Source organism: Chironomus tepperi, unplaced genomic scaffold (genome assembly GCF_022539635.2).
Source record: "Chironomus tepperi strain 1889 unplaced genomic scaffold, CSIRO-AGI_Ctep_v1 contig_37, whole genome shotgun sequence".
Lineage (NCBI taxonomy): Eukaryota > Metazoa > Arthropoda > Insecta > Diptera > Chironomidae > Chironomus > Chironomus tepperi.
The window spans coordinates 323,766-343,010 of record NW_027226159.1 but is presented as its reverse complement, the minus strand read 5'-3'; the positions used below and the strand labels follow the sequence as shown (position 1 = coordinate 343,010).

The 19,245-nt window shown below is 34.8% G+C and overlaps 1 protein-coding gene across 1 annotated transcript in view; it reads right to left on the bottom strand.

Annotated features, from left to right (window-relative positions):
• Positions 1-3,479: 3,479 nt before the first annotated feature.
• The window catches only part of LOC139098704 (protein embryonic gonad-like), a 48,140-nt gene continuing 32,374 nt past the window's right edge, over positions 3,480-19,245 (bottom strand). Inside the window, exon 2 of the mRNA XM_070650970.1 lies at positions 3,480-4,605. Coding sequence (XP_070507071.1) covers positions 3,592-4,605 — 1,014 coding nt within the window. The 3' untranslated portion in view covers positions 3,480-3,591. The remainder of the gene's footprint in view (positions 4,606-19,245) is intronic.

Here is a 19,245-nt window from a genome sequence, read left to right as displayed (position 1 = left end):
CACCTTAACAATGAGTTTTAAACACAAATAATAATTTATCAAGTACGATTTACTATAAAAAAAAATACTGGCACATCAGTTCACTCGAAAATTCACAACAAAAAAATATTGTAATAAAATTTTTCTTTTATTAAATTAATTTAAAAATAATCAATTTTAATCCTAAGTATGATAAATTTTTAATTCGGGGGTCTAATGCAGTGGTGGGCAACCTTGGTGATGACCGTCGACCGAAACCGTACACGGTATATGGTTCCAACCATTTCAAATGTCCCGAATCACACAGGTTGCCCACCCCTGCACTAAGAACACCGATTTTCATTATAAAAGCTAGCAAAACTGTTCCTATTATGTACAATTGTAAAATAATTGAAATGATTATGGAATTTGATGCTTGATGAACCTAATCAGACGCAATCCAGTCATTAGTAAATGTAAAGCACTTACGAGAGAGTATTTCAATTACTATTTAATGATATAAACGATACAATTTCGTTTCTTTTATGTTTTACCATTATTTCAACTTTAAAAAGTTTTTTAGTTGCTGCTTTTGTGTCAAAGTAGAAGATTTTTTTTTTATGTCTTGAAGGAAGAAATTAAGTTTTTTAAAAGTGCTGATTTTGATGGGTTTTGAGGTTAATTTTTGTCATTTTGTCGGGTTGATTGCTCTTGTGAAGTATAAGATTTCATACAAAATTTCATACAAAATTGCCAAAAATTGATTCTTGTGAAGTATAAAATTTCATACAAAATTCGAAAAATTGATTCTTGTGAAGTATAAGATTTCATACCAAATTTCCAAAAATTGAGCAAAATTGATTCTTGTGAAGTATAAGATTTCATACAAAATTGCTAAAAATTGATCAAAAATGACTCTTGTAAAGTATAAGATTTCATACAAAATTGCCTAAAATTAATTCTTGTGAAGTATAAAATTTTATACAAAATTGCCTAAAATTTATTCTTGTGAAGTATAAGATTTCATACAAATTTGCCAAAAATTGCTAAAAATTACATACTTCACAAGAGCAACTTTCAACATCCCACCGTCCTCAATCCTCAATTCCCCCTTCCACCAATCCATTCCATTCACAATTTCTTTTAATTTATTTTTCATACTATCATCATTATGACTATTGACTAAACATTAAACTGGCTCTATATAATTTCAAAAAAAAAAAACTTTTTTCATGTTCAATTACATTTGCGTGTACCATTTTACATTTATTAAAAGGCTATCATTGCCCATTTGCCATTCCATTCATTGAATGAATGAGTTTTGTGCTCGGTTGTAATAATTTTTTCACGAGATTTAACAATTTAGCGGCTAAACTATACATATTATTAATATTATTTTATGATGAAATTATAATATATATTGTGTGCTAGACATAGAGAGATGCTGGGGCAGTAAGTAAGTAAGTAATTCACTACACATGTCTATAGACAACAAACAATGGACATAAATGAATAAAAAGCGTAACGAAGGCGCAAAAACCACACACAATAAGAGAAAGAAGAGCAAATGAAGCACAACAGGGCACAATGATTATGGTACGAAGAAAGGCCGATGAGGTTGAGGCAAGCAAGCAGGCAAAAAAAAAGAGTAATCTAAAATACATTAAATCTGTAGCTCATTCGTTTATCTGCTGTTATAGGCACAAAAAAAAAATATTAATTTAATTAAGAATGAGCTGGAAATGAGAATGAGATGAGTTTTTTTTTGCTTTATGTACCGAGGTCATGAAATGGATTAGCTACTTATGGATATGGAATGTTTGAAGAGATCTAATTGAATTTGTGGTGTGGTTGTAAAGTTGAAATTGAACTGTTGGAGTATATAAAGGTATATTAACACTTAAAGGTTATTATGTGGATGTTTGGTGAATGCTAGGATAGCACTGGTTGGTTAATCGATTTAGAATACGGCATCAGAACTGCTTGATTCTGGCATGGTGTCTGATTCTGTTTAAATCTACTAAATTAGAGTCATGTCGGCGTGAGATCGGATTTGGAAACAATTTATGGTATTCATGATGAAGCCAATTAAAAGACAAGGGTTCGACTCTCATCAGCAGCTAACAATACTCTGTTGCTTATTAAATGAACTCCCTGATCAACCCCTACTGGACAAGTATTCATTTGACTAATTGTATGTCTAGTTCTAAGGACGATTAGTCCCTGAAGACACATGGCGTGTAAATGATCGAAAACTCAGCTCAAGACCGACTTGACTCTTGTCTGAATCTCTCAGACTCTGAGACTCTAAGACTCTGTGACCGAAATTCACCGAATATGGCCGGAAACCAAAAACACGCTAAACGAAGCACGTATTATCAGTGATTTTCCATGTCATGTGCTTTTTTGGAAGTTCATCTAGATCAGTGCAGTCTTAAAAAGCAACGGAACACAATGTGTGCCGTCAAAATTGGATGAAAATTGCATAAACCGCATGCCGGGTGTATTTTAAGTCGTGCTTAACCACCAAGGTGTGCAATGATACCAACGAGTTTAGGCAACACTGATCTGGATGCAATAGTTATCTCTAGAAATATACTTTCTCGATATCGTGACCGGGAACTTCCTGGAAAGTCCCGTCCCACTCTCGTTTCTGTCCCGTCCATATCCCGAAATTCTTCCGGGATCGGAATTTCGGCAAAACATTCCCAGAAACTGCCGATTAGCTTAATTTTATTTGACAAATCACAAAAAGCAACCTCAAACCCAATTCTACCTTTCCTCTAGTTCAATGACCTCCCTCAATCCCATCACATCACCTTAATCTTCTTCCTCAAAATCACAAATCTCAATGAAATTCTCAAAAAAAAATTTTACAACATTTTCAGCAACCTCTTTCATTGAGAAATTACTCACTACCAAGTACGTGTGTCTTAACATGTGCATCAATCATCTACAAAAACTGAATGAATTCTTCGATTTCATAAACTAGTAATTTCGTGAAACTCTCAGCCTTAAAATTTTCTACAAGACAATTGAAATGCGTAGTACAAAAAAATATAATTTTAATGAGAGTTTAAGACTAAGTTGGAGTTGGGATGATTCACTGAGGTAGATGGATAATTAGGGTATGTATTGACAATTTTTTAAGGAAGTTTGTGACCTTAGGGATCACATAGAGTCACAAAGTCTATAGAAAACCCATCCACCTTAGTGTATACCAGAGTTGAAAAACAGGGGCCTGTGACAAGCAAAAAACCGTACAAATTCTTGATAATTTATCAGGTTTTGTAAGAAAAAAAAAGCCATTCAAATTATCAAGAATTTGTACGGTTTTCTAAGAAAAGCATTCAAATTATCAAGAATTTGTACGGCTTTCTAAGAAAAACATTCAAATTATCAAGAATTTGTACGGTTTTCGCTTATGTCAGCTTTTGTTCCGCCTATCACAGGTGTCTGTTTTGCAACACTGGGATACACTTAGGTGGATGGATATGGGTTGGATCTATGGCCCTTATGTGGTCCATAAGGAAGCATACTTCCTTAAAAATTTGTCAATTTACATCCATCCATCTTAGTGTATCCCCACAACACCCATCCATCACATAATGTGTGGTCTACATCAATAAAAAATTATCCAGATCTTACAAGCGTTAAATCTAAAGGAACTGTCTTCGGTGCCGCTGCAGCTGCCTCATGATGTAAATCAGGTGTTGATGATCGAATTGCTTTTCTATTACCATGATTATCATCATTATCATTACTATCACGTGATCGTTTACTAGATGACGACTTTATTGATAAATCAATTGGCTCGTTTTGCTCACTATCAGCATAATTATTATGTAGCTTCTGGAGTGGCGACGGTGTCAATGATATTTGTGGTAATGATAGCATAAATATTTCTTGTGCAGTTGGCGTCCTCGGTGACATAGCCGTCGGTAATCCATGATGATGTATAGAGAATGGCAGGAATGGTGCAATTGGTGATGGTTTCAAGTTACGATTACTTATTATTGGACTAATGTAGCCATCACTTGGCGACGAGTTGGTTTTCTCACGTTTTTCACTACTAAGGCTATCGGAACGTGGCTTAAGTGAATTAAGGTTTTTACTTTTGGCTATATTGTTATTATTAAATTTGATACTCGTCTCATCAAGTTCGGCTGACGATGCACCGGAATCACTTGGTGAACTTACTCGTTTGATGATGTCTTGACCTTTAATCATGTTATTGTTATTATTATTATTATTGTTGTAATTGCTGTATAAATTCGCTAGGAAATGCGACGATATAAAGTCATTTGGTAGAATCGCTGGTTGATTTGTTATCGATGTATTATTATTATTGCTATTATTGCTATTTTCATTTTGTAAGACATGATTATTATTATTGCTATTGCTGCTTATATTATTGTTATTATTATGATTGACTTTATTTTGTTGCTCCTGAAGTAGACAATGAATTTTGAACCAGTTTGATCGTCTACCGTATCGTGAGCCACTTTTGGACATACCAACTAGTAGACACTTTCGAAGACGACATGCTTTACATGCTGTACGATTCTTTTTGTTAATCACACATTCGCCGTTGTTTTTACATTCCGATATTGATGATAAGTTGTTGTACGTACGGCCGAAAAATGACTATGATAAGAAAAAAAAAGACAATTAATAAATGACTGCAAGTGTAGAAAGTGAAGGATGTAACCTTGCGATATATAAACACACAAGGTACATCAATTAATGGGACTTTATTATGCTATAATTAACTCATTTTCATATTCATGTAAGAGGCTTTAATTGACATTGTAATTGATGGGTTATGATAAAATGTTATGACTGGCTATTATGGAGACAATTTCGATGGAATAATGTTAATTTCCACAATGTCGTATCTGATTGCTGTGCGTCAGTGGTGGGCAACCTTTGTGCCGCGGCACAATACTGTCTTTAGGCACTTTACTGGCTATTATAAATACAATTTCGATTTAATCATGTTAATTTCCACAATATCGTGTCTGATTGCTGCACATCAGGGGTGGGCAACCTTTGTGCTGCGGCACATTAGTGTCTTTTGACACTTTACTGGCTATTATGGAGACAATTTCGATGGAATAATGTTAATTTCCACAATGTCGTATCTGATTTTTAGGCATCAGTGGTGGACAACCTTGTGTCACGTCACACAACTGTCTTTAGTCACTATAGGCATTAGATACTAGTCATTGCATGCTAATAAATGCCATGAACCGTATACCATGTGCAGATACAATTTGGTTCCCCAACCAAAAGGTTGACCACCCCTGCTGCACATCCTTATAATTAAAATCGATTTTTTGAGAGAAGAAATGCATGAACCGCATGCTGTGTGAAGTTTCGGTCGAACCTTACCGCCAAGGAGTGCCTCAAAAAATAAAAGGTTGTCCACCCCTGCAGTACATCCTCAGAATTTAAATCGATTTTTTTGATTACACTTTCGACTATATTTGTTTAATTTATAGCCAAAAATTATCAAACCTAACAATTATTAAGACTTAAACAGCCTCTGAATTCCCCAAAAGAACCTCTCAATGACTTAAAAGCATTTTAATGACTCTAAACAGTGACACTATAAGAATTCTTGTGCATTAGCAATAAAAAATTCATTTTTAAATTAATTAAATGACCATAAAACCAGTGAGTAGTCTTTTGTTGTTAAATGCGGACATCACAAAGCATTCATCTTTTACTGTCGCATCTCTTTGTCCTCCATCCGTCCAATAGCACAAGATGAAATAAATTTCCATAATTTCTCAGAACTCATAAATCAGCTAAAGTGAATAGGAGCATTAATTTATTGGTATCTGACCGACGGAATCTTCATATGGTGCAGTCCAGCAAATAGTCGTCATAAAAATAAATTTACACAAAAGCTCTATTAAATGCCATTCATCCCTACGGGATTTTTGCCGGGACGAGAGATGCAACGATGAATATTTAATTAAGTCCATCAAGATTTACTTTTTTTTTGATGTCCACCTCCTTCTTGTTTCTATTATGTGTGCCTTTAATTGTGCAGATTTTCTCGAGCACTTTTCTTTTTAAGTCATTAATGAGTCAAAAATCCCATAATGTGACATGTTGGGAATGACTTTGAGTAAGTGACTAGAGCGCAGTTTTAAGGTCAAACAGTTCATTTTGAGGGTAAAGCAGAACAGAAGCTGAGCTGAAGCTAAAACTGAAGAGCTGAAGCTAAAGACGAGCTGAAGCTAAATACGAGCTGAAGCTAAAGACGAGCTGAAACTAGAGTCGAGCTGAAGTTAAAGACGAGTTGAAGCTAAAGACGAGCTGAAGCTAAAGACGAGTTGAAGCTAAAGACGAGCTGAAGCTAAAGACGAGCTGAAGCTAAAGACGAGCTGAAGCTAAAGACGAGCTGAAGCTAAAGACGAGCTGAAGCTAAAGACGAGCTGAAGCTAAAGACGAGCTGAAGCTAAAGACGAGCTGAAGCTAAAGACGAGCTGAAGCTAAAGACGAGCTGAAGCTAAAGACGAGCTGAAGCTAAAGACGAGCTGAAGCTAAAGACGAGCTGAAGCTAAAGACGAGCTGAGGTTAAAGCTGAGCTGAAGCTGAACTGAAGCCAAACTTGAAATGAAGCTAAAACTAAGCTGAAGCTGAAGCTAAAGCTGAAGCTAAAGCTGAACTGAAGTTAAAGGTGAATTGAAGCCAAAGTTGAACTGAACTGAATCTAAAGCTAAGCTGAGCTGAAGCTTAAGAAGAGCTGTAACTGAAGCTGAGCTGAATCAAAGACGTCTGAATTTAAAGATGCTGAAGCAAAAGACGAACTGAAGCAAATGCGAGCTGAAGCTAAAGACGAGCTGATGCTAAATACGAGCTGAAGCTATAGACGAGCTGAAGCTAAAGAAGAGCTGAAGCTAAAGTCGAGCTAATGCTAAAGAAGAGCTGAAGCTAAAGACGAGTTGAAGTTAAAAACAAGCTGAGCTGAAACTGAACCTGAGCTTAGTTGAAAATGAACTAAAGCTAAGCTGAAGCTGCTAAAGCTGAGCTGAAGCTGAACCTAAAGCTGAGCTGAGAACTTAAAGCTGTACCTAAAGCTGAGCTACCTAACATCAAGTTCCCATACAAGCTCAAACTGAATCAATCTTCAACTCCACTTCCCCTCAGAACTGCGTTAAAAATTAATTTAATGCATCGTTAAATGAGCTATAAAGCATACGAAGAATTCTCATTCTGTTTATATATTTTATTTTACTACTTAAATTAATTTTCATTTTTTATTTGTGCATTTTTTTTTTTTATATTATTCATCTACACCACAAAATGTTCTCGTTCCTTTCTTTCACTCGACTTATATGTTGTGAAATTGTGCACTCTGAAATGAATTGATGATTTAGATAAGAGAAATGCTTGTTTGCTTGTTGGGCATTGATCGGAGATATCCTGAACGTGAGAAATTTTTCTTATTATTTCTCGTGTCTCTTTTTGTGGGACTTTTTTTGATGCTGTAGGGACAAAAGAAATGAAACCTAACAAATCTGTTAGAATTTTTTTTCATGAGAGTCATTAGCGGTGTCTCTAGGTATTGATCTCTCTTAAAATTGCTCTGGAAATGATCAAAGAGCAACTTCACGCCTTTATTGTACATTATCATTAAAGTCAATATCAATTTATATCGCAGCAAAAAAAGAAATGTGTGCTAAAAAATGCAAAAATTCCACCTTTAGCTCAATAGAACCATTAAGTGCATTTTTTCAAAGGAAGCAGAAAATTCTTTCAACTTTTTTTTTTTTTGATAACAATCATGGTATTTTAATAAAGGTGACGCTGCAGAAAAAAAAGAGATTGAAGAAAAGAAGGTACAAAAAAAAAAATATGGAGAAGACATTTATTGAAGCGACAGCATGATCTGTATCATATACGCCTTACAAGCCACTTCAAAATGTGTGAAAAGGAATTGCAGTAAAGTAAAGTGTTAAATATAATTATATTTTTTTTCTTATACTTCTCATCTCTCTTTCTCTCTCACTCACTTACTTCACTATCCATTAGCGTTTTTTTGTTGTGCTCCTGCATTTGCACACAGTGCACTGAGTGTTCGATGACTTTTAACCTAGAGTTGGAAAACTCGAAGAATTTTTATTGACTTTTTTATTGTTTGTTGTTGACTTTGAGGCTGTGATTGGCAATTTGTTCAGTTCTACTATTGTGAAGAGATTTGTTTAAGGAACAGATTTGGTATTGGAGTATGTAGCTTCAGTTCAGCTCTAGTTCTCAGCTCTTGCTCTCAGCCTCTAGCTCTCAGCCTCTAGCTCTCAGCCTCTAGCTCTCAGCCTCTAGCTCTCAGCCTCTAGCTCTCAGCCTCTAGCTCTCAGCCTCTAGCTCTCAGCCTCTAGCTCTCAGCTCTTGCTCTCAGCCTCTAGCTCTCAGCCTCTAGCTCTCAGCCTCTAGCTCTCAGCCTCTAGCTCTCAGCCTCTAGCTCTCAGCCTCTAGCTCTCAGCCTCTAGCTCTCAGCCTCTAGTTCTCAGCCTCTAGCTCTCAGCCTCTAGCTCTCAGCCTCTAGCTCTCAGCTCTCAGCTCTCAGCTCTAGCTCTAAGCCTCTAGCTCTCAGCCTCTAGCTCTCAGCCTCTAGCTCTCTCTAGCTCTAGCTCTCAGCTCTAGCTCTCAGCTCTAGCTCTCAGCTCTAGCTCTCAGCTCTAGCTCTCAGCTCTAGCTCTCAGCTCTAGCTCTCAGCTCTAGCTCTCTAGCTCTAGCTCTAGCTCTCAGCTCTAGCTCTCAGCTCTAGCTCTCAGCTCTAGCTCTCAGCTCTAGCTCTCAGCTCTAGCTCTCAGCTCTAGCTCAGCCCTAGCTCAACTTCTAGCTCAGCTCTAGTAGCTTCAGCCATGGCTCAGCTTTTGGAGTCTCTAAGCTCAGCCTAGCTCATCTTCAATTTTGTATAATCCCTTCAATTCCATTCCACTATCCCAACTCTGTCTCTTAACCACACAACATTCAAGTGCAATGAGAGCAATACATTTAATGAGAAGTCATTTTTTTGTTGCTACCGCTCTTAGTGCAGTTTAGAATGTGCAAGCTAGTACTCAAATTAAGCCACTTTTTTTGTTGCTACTCTTCAGTCTTCGCTACTTCACTTAAGCACTTTTTGTTGCAATTTTCAATTTATCGCAATCTCCAACAAAATGGTTCAATGATCATTACTGTAAAGCCATTTTTTTCATCCATCCATACTTTCTTATATGTTTTTTTTTTCACTAATCCAATTATTTCATCAAATGTTTGTAATTTTATGCTTGACTTTAGCCAGTAGCCGAGGAAATGATGACTGAGACATACAAAAAAAGAAGCATCCAGCATGTGGAGAAAATATACATTTTTTTCCATGAAATTCTAGATCACATAAATCTCATTTCATAAGTGATTTTAGCTTCTGTGTGTCTACTTTCATCTGGTGTTAGCTGATGTTTTGTGGAATGATGGGAATTTGTGAGAGCATTTTGTGGCTATCGAGCGTTTTATTGTGGAATTACTGGAATTAACATGTTTTCCAGATGAGATGAAGTCTAGAGAATTGGAAATTAGGTATAGGATTGCATAGTGATCGGGCTATTGGTAGATGAAGGGGGTTCATGAGTTTTTGGTCTTGTCAAAGAAGGGGGTACAACCCTCCCTTTAAGCTCAAAACCTTACTAATTCTTAGGTTCTAGAGAAAAAGAGACAATTTTCCACATCAGAGCCCGAGTGGGACTCGAACCCATGTTCTACAATTCAGTCGCATGCTCCTACCACTGAGCTATCGAGGGTGGATTAGAAAGTATGGCATAAAGCACATTTTAACCTTATTTCTCTATCCTGAACTCATTAAACAGTTCTTATCGTTGTATTGGTTTACAGCACAAACCCAAAAACACTTTGTCAGGTCCAGAGCTTGAGATAGTCTCAGATTTTGTATGGAAAAGTCAATTTAAGTCATTTCAAGCTCTGATTAATACCTTAAACTTGATCAAAATTCATTCCTGTTACATTTAGGTCTAGACAGAGCTCATCAGTCAGCTATAGCAAATATCACTTAATTTTCCAATCCACAAAACAGCGCTCCATCACCCCATACACCCCATAACATTCCCAATTCCACACAAAACCAAAGAGAGCCATCAACAGCAGCAAGAACATTAGTTAATGTTTGAAAATTATAATTTTCCATAGATAACTGAAAAAGTACAACAATTTATAGATCGTGTGAGATGCTATATAATTATAATTAAAAAGCATTTATTATTCAGACTGCTGTTGAAGTCGTTAGCTGGTAATGTTCTTGCTTGTACCGCAACTGTTATTGAAGCAGCAAAAAAAAAAGGTTATTTTTTTTTATCAATATTCGTATTTTATTAATGATTATATGTCGCGAGTGAGAGTCGAGAGTGAAAAACTATATCAATAATTTACAATAAAAATAAATGAAATTATCAGCGGATGCTGTGGACAGTTCCTTGTGAGAATTTTGTCAGATTTGGAATAAAAGTGAATTTTGATGATTTTTTCGGATTTTTTTGAAATTTAACCTCAAAATTCTCAAATGCGGAACTTAATTATTGTCGATTCTGACAGCATCCCCGCAAGGACTGCTCTTGTTCTTGTATAATAAACACCTTAAAATATATGTTAACATATTTAAATAATAATAACAGCAATAATGATCATGTTTATAGTAATGTAATTTTCGGTCTGATCGTAAGCATCTCACGGACACAAAATATATTGCCAATAACAACAAAATAGCTCTCAATTCCCATTTTTTTCCAATCGTCATCCAAACTGCAAATTGGTGCACGGAATTGTCAATATTCAATTTTATTTACAAGCTTTAATTAGCATTAATTATAATTTTTTTTTTGTTCGCTGCTTTTTTTTTCATTTCAATTTAAAATTACATTTATGCCTGAGTCAGAGTCAATTATTATTGTCAATTGTAAATGAATTGAGTTAGATGCTCGACATTCAAGTTGAATGTATTTGGAAAAGAGATGGAGATAGAGTCGAGAGACAGGGGGGGAGGGGGTCTAGGGGTGATAACTGAGCTGATAAAGTGTAATTTGGGGTTCTAGTGACTCTGTAGGCAATTAAATCAGATAGCTTGAAGATTTGATGGACAAAACCTACAAAAGTTGACTAAATATGCCAAAAAAGATCCGAAAAACGGATCCCGAGTGGGACTTGAACCCACACCCTACGATTTCAAGCCGCATACATTGTCGCATACTCCTACCACTGAGCTATCGCTGGCCAACTTGACTATATGACAAAGTGCAATACATAAACTATACAGCAATCAATCCCCGAATGCTAGGTAGCCCCAACATCCTCAAACCCATCCCTTGCACAATGTACATACCGAATTAATGATAATTTAAATGTTCAAAAGAAAATAGCGTTAAAATGCAATTTATGTACATTTATCTGCTCGACATTACAGGCGCATATTGAATGAATATTATAATAATTATTATTATTATTTGTACGATCATTTCATGGAAATATATATCGATACCATGTGAGATGGAAAGAGGAAGAAAACGATGCAATTTAATCATTTTTTTCTTCTCACTTACTCATTAATTTATTGGTTTAATTATATTTAAAAGTGTTGCTTGCTTTCAGTTATGATTTATGATTTGATGGGTTTGCGTAATTTGTGTGATCATTAATGACTTTTGTGGATGTTTTTGTAGCTTGAATTTGCATCTTAAATGACTTGTTGAAGGAGATTTTTTCAGGGAATTTCAAACTTTAGCATCATTGATGCTGAATATTTGATGATTGATGCAGAATTTTAAGCATCTTTAATTGAGAACTTAGGATCTTTTACAAGTCAGCATAACGTCGCATCATAGAAGCAGATCATTGCATCATTAATGCAAAACATTAAATTATTGATTTCAAATTTTGGCATAATTAATGAAGAACTTATAGCTTTGCATCATTGAAGCAGATTTTTGCATCATTAATGCAGAACATTGAATGATTTATGCACAATTTTGGCTTCATTTTTGAAGAACTTAGTGTCTTTTTTAATCCAGTGTACCTTTGCATCATTGAAGCAGATCATTGCATCATTAATGTAGAATATTTAATGATTGATGCAGAGTTTTAGCATCATCAATGAGGAACTTAGCATCATTTTTAAAATATTGCACATTTTGCATTATTAAAGCAGATTTTAGGATCATTTCATCAGAATGGACAGCTATTGACGCAGCAAATTATATTATTGACGCAGAATACTTGATAATTAATACAGAATTTCAGCATCATCAACAAAATAGTTTGCCTCATTTCTTAATTCTGCGTCAATTTGAGTCGACTTTGTTTTATTGAGGCAGACCTTGACATCATCAATGCAGAATATTGGATGATTGATGCAGAGTTTTTGAATCGTGAATGAAAAACTTAGCGTCTTTTTGAAAATATAGCGCAATTTGCATCATTGAAGCAGAAATTTTGGATCAATAATTCAGAGTTTACAGCTATTGATGCAGAATACTAGATCATTGATGCCAAATTTCTGCATCATCCAGAAATATTTAAGCATAATTTTTAATTGAATTTTGAGCTCGAAGTCGATTTTGTCGACTTTTCCATACAAAATCCGAGTCGACTCCTAATTCAGGAATTGTCTTTGTATAATTGAAGCAGATGTTAGCATAATTGAAGCAGAAATTTTCATCATTAATGCAACAATGTACACAATTTAACCAAATATTTGCATCATTAATGCACAAAAAATCATAAATGTAACTTTAATGACTGTAAAAATTTCAGCATCTAAGATGCAAATTTGTGCATCTTATTACCATCACTAATCTACAGTACAGTCTATAAGACCTTTTCATAGAGTTATTATCTCAGTGAAAATAAAGAACAAACAAAAGTCATTGCAAAAAAATATAAAAACGAGAACAATTAAAGCAAATCAATAATGCAAAACTATAAATCGTCTGTATACATCCTCGTTCCAAAGATGCTCAACGTAACGATGCCATTCAATTTACCTTAAATATATATAAAGTGAATGAAAAATACAGCAAAATGCAATTCATTAGCGTTGAAATGTTTATTTATGCAAAGTACGGGTAAGATGCATAATATATATACATAGGCAGGCACAGTCGAGTGATGTGAGTGTACAATCTCAATTTTAATATCAATTTTAATGCAATATTATGTCAGCAATTTGAATTACATGAATCACCTTTTAAAATTAATTAGTGACGAACGTAGAGGCTTAATACATCCACAACTTATGTATAACTATTGACAATTGCGCTTTGTTGCTCTTACTGCCGTTGTTGTGTGTTATACAAAAGCATATACATGTGCTCTAACCAGATGTAAAATCATTTTTTTTTTTGCTTGCCTTCTTCACAACTTGCTTCTATTCTCCTCGTATTCAGATTAATTATTTCACTACAATCCACACTCGACGGAGATTGTGAATGCAACATGCATTATATGGATATAGGCTGTATTTTTTGCTGCTGTTGCTGCTTAGATCTACACTCACCCATATGATTTATGCTCACAGGAAAGGTGTAAAAGTTAACAATCGCTAACAAGATGTAAAGTACATGTTGTGATCTAGAAGAGATCAGGAAATGTCATTGAGACTAAATTGAATTTATGTCTCAATAAATAATCTTTAAATGAATGGAATGAGATTGACTTTTTAAAGGTTTTATGCTGTATTAAGTAATTAAGGAGATGCTTGGGGATCGGAAGTTATTAAGAGTTGTGAGTCATAAGTTGTGGAGACAGTTTGATGAATTTTAATTAAATTAGCACTTTTAGGAGGTGGTTTATAGGAAGACATATAGCTTAACCGGCTGTTATGACCACTAAGAGGCTAAGAGGCTGATTTCATGGTACAAAAATACCACTAGGGTATCTAAAACCGGCCTATATGTCTGTTAGCATACCTTATACTTATTACTTGAGAATATCCCAACAGTAAACTTTGAACCGATACATGTCCCACCTCCTTCATCATTTTAGACTCTAAAAGTGTTAATAAATAAGAGAACGCCCCTAAAGTTGATCAGCGGCAGTCGCACATTGAGAAGTTCCCAGTTCCGAAATTGAAAAACCTTCTCGAGTAGAACAAGTCAGTCAATCAGTACAATGCCAGAGTGATACTGTCCTGAAATCGGATTTAAACCCATTCCAGCATCAAGTTAGCGCCTAGCAAACTCTGGTCCTAATTTTTCCTTGATTATCCGATTTATGCTTACAAACTTATTTTGCTGGCCGTACAGATCAATTGCTATTTTTGTCTCTTATAGATATCGCCTATAACTAGCTCTATTGATGGCTACCGTTTGCCAATTTCTGATTCCACGTGCAATAATTCAGCTTCCTTCTTCGAGTTCAATAGATTTGGGCTTACTTTCCTTAAATAACAATCATTTGAAAGCTTGCCAACCTAACTCCATCTCTATCCTAATATTCTACAAAATCTACTTCCATTCCCAACACACATTAAAATTCCCATGCATCTCAGAAAACCCCCAACAAAATCATTTAAATCTCGCTAATATTCCTCAACAGCCGACCTTGAATATTAATTGAAATAATTACAAATAAGAAGCAACAAAATCATTCATGTGAATTTCACAAAAAGTCGCACACTAATGATGCTCCAATTTTCGGACATTATGATGATGAAAAAAGAGTCATGGATTTATTAACTCTGCTCTGATTCCAATTAGTGTAATTACAATAAATTTACGTCCATGCTCACAATTGAGTCAGTCATTTGTTTATTGTTACTTTATGTGAAAGGAATATAAATGAGAAGTAAAGCATGTTTATGCAATAATTGAATTATTTGATGTAAGGATGTGGATGGAAGGTTGCAAAAAATAAAGTCATATGGTGGGTTAAAAAGTGCAATAGATTAATTGATGAAAAAAAATTAGGCATACAGGTATAACCATGAACTAAAAAACCTTTATTTAGGAAGGATTCGAACCTTAACGATTTAGAAAATGTGGCAATTTGTACTTCTAAGCATGTTTTTGCATATTTCATAATTGGCCTAAGCATATATTTAATAGGATCCTGAGCTGCACGACGTATTCGCTAGGGTATATGTCACTAGATGGACTAGACTAGACTAGACGCAATGATGACCTGACTACTGATTTTGACCCTGTTTTGTGATTTTGCTCGTGAAATTTAGGGTTTTTTGCTGGATTTTTATGCAAAAATTATTAGAAAATGGAAGACTTTTGAAAAAAAGGGGTAAGGGAGGGTGAGGTTTGACCTTTACCAATCCCTCCATGCTCTTGAATACTAAATTTTATAAACTTGTCCCTAAAATTCCTATATCCTCATTCAAACGCACAAACATAATGCCAATTAAACCAAATAACATCTTTTTAGTGAATGTTCAAAAACAGACATGCTTAAAAAAAAGTCTCTGTTTCCCTCACATACATGCCCACTCTCTCATCTACTCCACTTGAACCGAGATCTGTAATTATTTGATCATCAGTAGTTGATACAACAATTTACTCCAATTACCATTGATTTATTTCCTTTAATGATACCAAGTGGTAGACTCAACAGACTTTCGAAAAAATATATTTGAGAGACACTTCTCTTTTGTGTCTCATGCGGTGGTCTCTTGAACAATTTTTATTTAAGTCTCGATTTGTGAATGTTCACTTGAACTGATTTTCTTTTGAACTTTAAATTAATTTTTTAAATAATTTTTATTTTTTTGTGCATGTAGTTTTTAATCGGTTTGTAATTCTGCATTCACATAGCGTATGAGTAATGTGACTGTAACAGCAGAATAAATTGATTTTATTTAGCATGTATGAATACACATATTTTTTAAAGGCCGAGGACTTTTGCATAATGATACACTTTATTCGCACTTGTTGGTTAATTTTTTGAATTTTGAGCTGATTTTGGATTGGGAAGTGGTGAGTTTTGGATCATGTTGGGTTAGGTTTGGAGCTATAAATTGGAAGCAATTGGCAGCATGGTGGCCAAACAAAATTTATTATTATGTTTTTTATAAAAAAAAAAAAAATCTAGAAAACTATTTAAAAGAAATAAATTTTCTATTTTGATAGGATTTGAACCCTTGAAACCTGGTTTTGATTATTCTAAAACCGTTAACGACTTGAGATTTGGTAATCAAATTGAGAATATAACTTATACATTTAACTTTGAGATGCAGATTAGAGTACAAAAAAAGGCTTTCCATTTGACTAGTTTGTACAAATTACTTTCATTTGGACATCATTTAATACATTTATTCATCACTGTTCTGTGCCAAGTAGCCTTTTCATGATCACTCTGGCCACCCTGGTCATTTTGGTCACTCTGATCACCCTGGTCACCCTGGTTATTCTAGTCACCCTTGCCATCCTATTCACCCTAGTCACCATGATCACCATGATTACCCTGGTCATCCTAATCGCTCTAATTACCTTGGTCACCCTGATCACCTTGACCACACTGATCATCGTGGTCACCCTAATCACTCTGATCACTCTGATTACACTGGTCATCCTGATCACTCTGGTCACTCTGGTCATCCTGGTCATCCTGTTCACCATGATTACCCTAGTCATCCTAATCACTCTGATTACCATGGTCACCCTGGTCACCCTGATCACTCTAGTCACCCTAGTTACCCTAGTCACCCTGATCACCATGCCCACGTTGGACGGAGTAGCAAACGTTTGTGTTTCTATCCCAGAAATGAATTTATGACTACTCCATTGACCCCTCATCATCATTCAATAAACATGCTCTCAATCCTCACTCCCCAAATTACTCCACAACTTCCATATATTTGCCTTAATGATCTCCTGGTCTTTCCTTCGATCTCTTATTACTTCTTATTTTTTATTTTCGGAGATGAAACGACTATAATCATTTCTTTTACTGTGCTTTTTTTTCAATTTTTATTATTAATGACAGTCATGCATACGTAAAATTAATCTGAATCACTTTTTATTGCACATTCACGTTGCGAGTTTTATGCTGTTACACTTGCAGAGCATATTACGTTAATGGCCTTCTTTTTTTTCGGTAAGACTTTAAATTGGATCAGCTGTGACTGGACGTTTTTTGATTCATCCTTTAATTAATTTAATTACGCGAAATGGTTGGTTGGCTGATTGGATGTTATGGTCGTATATCTAAATTTTTATGGATGTCGGGTGGAATTGGCTGAAGTTGCCGAAAGATGGAGCCGACTTTAGAGGTTCTCTCCGGGTGGCAATGACGCCCCAGTGTAAGAATAAAGGAATACTCATAATCAAGCTCATTTAGGTGAGTACCCTCAATGTCGGGTAGGGTAACGTCCAAAAAGTCACTAAAATCAGTCTCAAGCATACCAAAATCATCCTCAAGACGACTCAAAAGCCATAAAATTGACCTAAAAGCTCATAAACTCAACATACAATAAACACTACTAAAGTAATCCATAATCACCGTTTTAAAATGCTCGATGCTTAATTTCACTAATGTTTACCTTCCTCAATAACAATAAAAATATTGTATGTGAATATTAAAGACTTAAACATCCAAAGACAAACGCAAATTGTGAGGTAATTCTTCACCTTACTTTACACCCATTAATGGCGAGAGATCATAAATCAATTATAATGTAATTAGTGATGTAGAGTTTGGTTATGTTGAGTTTTTGGAACAGATGATTGCATTTGAAATGTATTAAAAAATTTGAAAACTACCAAAAAAATTAGAGTGACTTGAATTAAAAGTTAAAAAAATCAATCAAAATTAGATCAAATTTATTTATAAAGTTTTTAAATTTTTGAGATTCGAACTGCTGAATTTATCAATAAATCTCATCAAATTCAATTTAATTCTAACCAATAAATTAATAAAACTCAATCAAATTGAACAAATTCTATCAAAAACTCAAAACATCCCAAAAACATTACAGTTATGTCACAAACAGCGCCCATCTGCTGTATTTATGTCGGGACGATGCTTTTTTGTTTGCAAGTTTCAAACATAATTTAACTAAATCTATGAATAATAAAACTCCAAATAGCCTAAAAAACCTCCAGCAGTGCCAAACTAAGAAATGTCCCAACATTGTCCCAAAAGTGTCCCCCTCTCGGATCTCCCTTGTTATCCATCTCACAAACTTTACTTAACTTTATCTTTAAAAAAAAAAGTATTAAAACTTACAATTTTCATAGCGCCTAGTGTTTATAATAATAAGTAATGTTGAGCATTAAAGTGTAATTTATAGCAAGCAAAGTGAAAATATTTGTTCAGTAAACTGCAGCATACCCATGTTAACTACTAGCTTTGAACAATATAATAATGTGAACAAAATATAATTTTCATTTTAAGTTTCAAAATTATTAACAATGTATCGTGTTCCTTGTGGTGATTTTGGAAGGGATTTATCAACTTTGACGATCAGGGACCGATTGCTCTGCTTATGGTACGGTATGGTATAGGTGCCTGTATGGGTGTATCAGGGTACTATACTAATTGGAACATTACAGCTATAGCAGATGTACCCAAGGGTCAGACACTCCAAAAGGACAGCACATTATTGAAAGTACAGTAATTACAGTAAGTACAGTAAATAACAGCAAGTACAGTAAGTACAGCAAGTTTAGTAAGTACAGCAAGTTTAGTAAGTACAGCAAGTACAGTAAATACAGTAAATACAGTAAGTACAGTAACTGCAGTGAGTACGGTAAGTACAGTAAGTACAGTAAGTACAGTCGCTAATGTTCCTTCCAGCACCTGAGAAATTGATCTCAGAATGTTCCCAAATTCCCTAAAATTCCTGACAAAATCACCCTAACTCCTCGTTTTTCGGCACATGACTTTTAACTTCCATCCTATGTTTATTATATATTTCGTATTAAAAAAAGACTTTATATGATGTGATAAGTTGAGCAAAGAAATGAGGCCGTCGACTTAATGATTTTTGATGGTAAACATATCATCAATCATAATGAGCCATCGAGTATGACGTGAAAGCCAAATGTATCTCATGTCCCATTCAATTACTTTAAGACTAATGAGCGTTAAAATTTTATATACATACACAACATATGGATGTATGTTCACAAGGTGCATGAAAAATTGCACTAATCATTATTCTCATATATTTATTTGGCCAAATTATCATCATAATTTAATTAATCATGTTTCTGCCGGTTTCTGCCTTTTTATTTAATATTTTCGTGACTTAATTGATTTTTTAAGTGACCAAGTGTGACA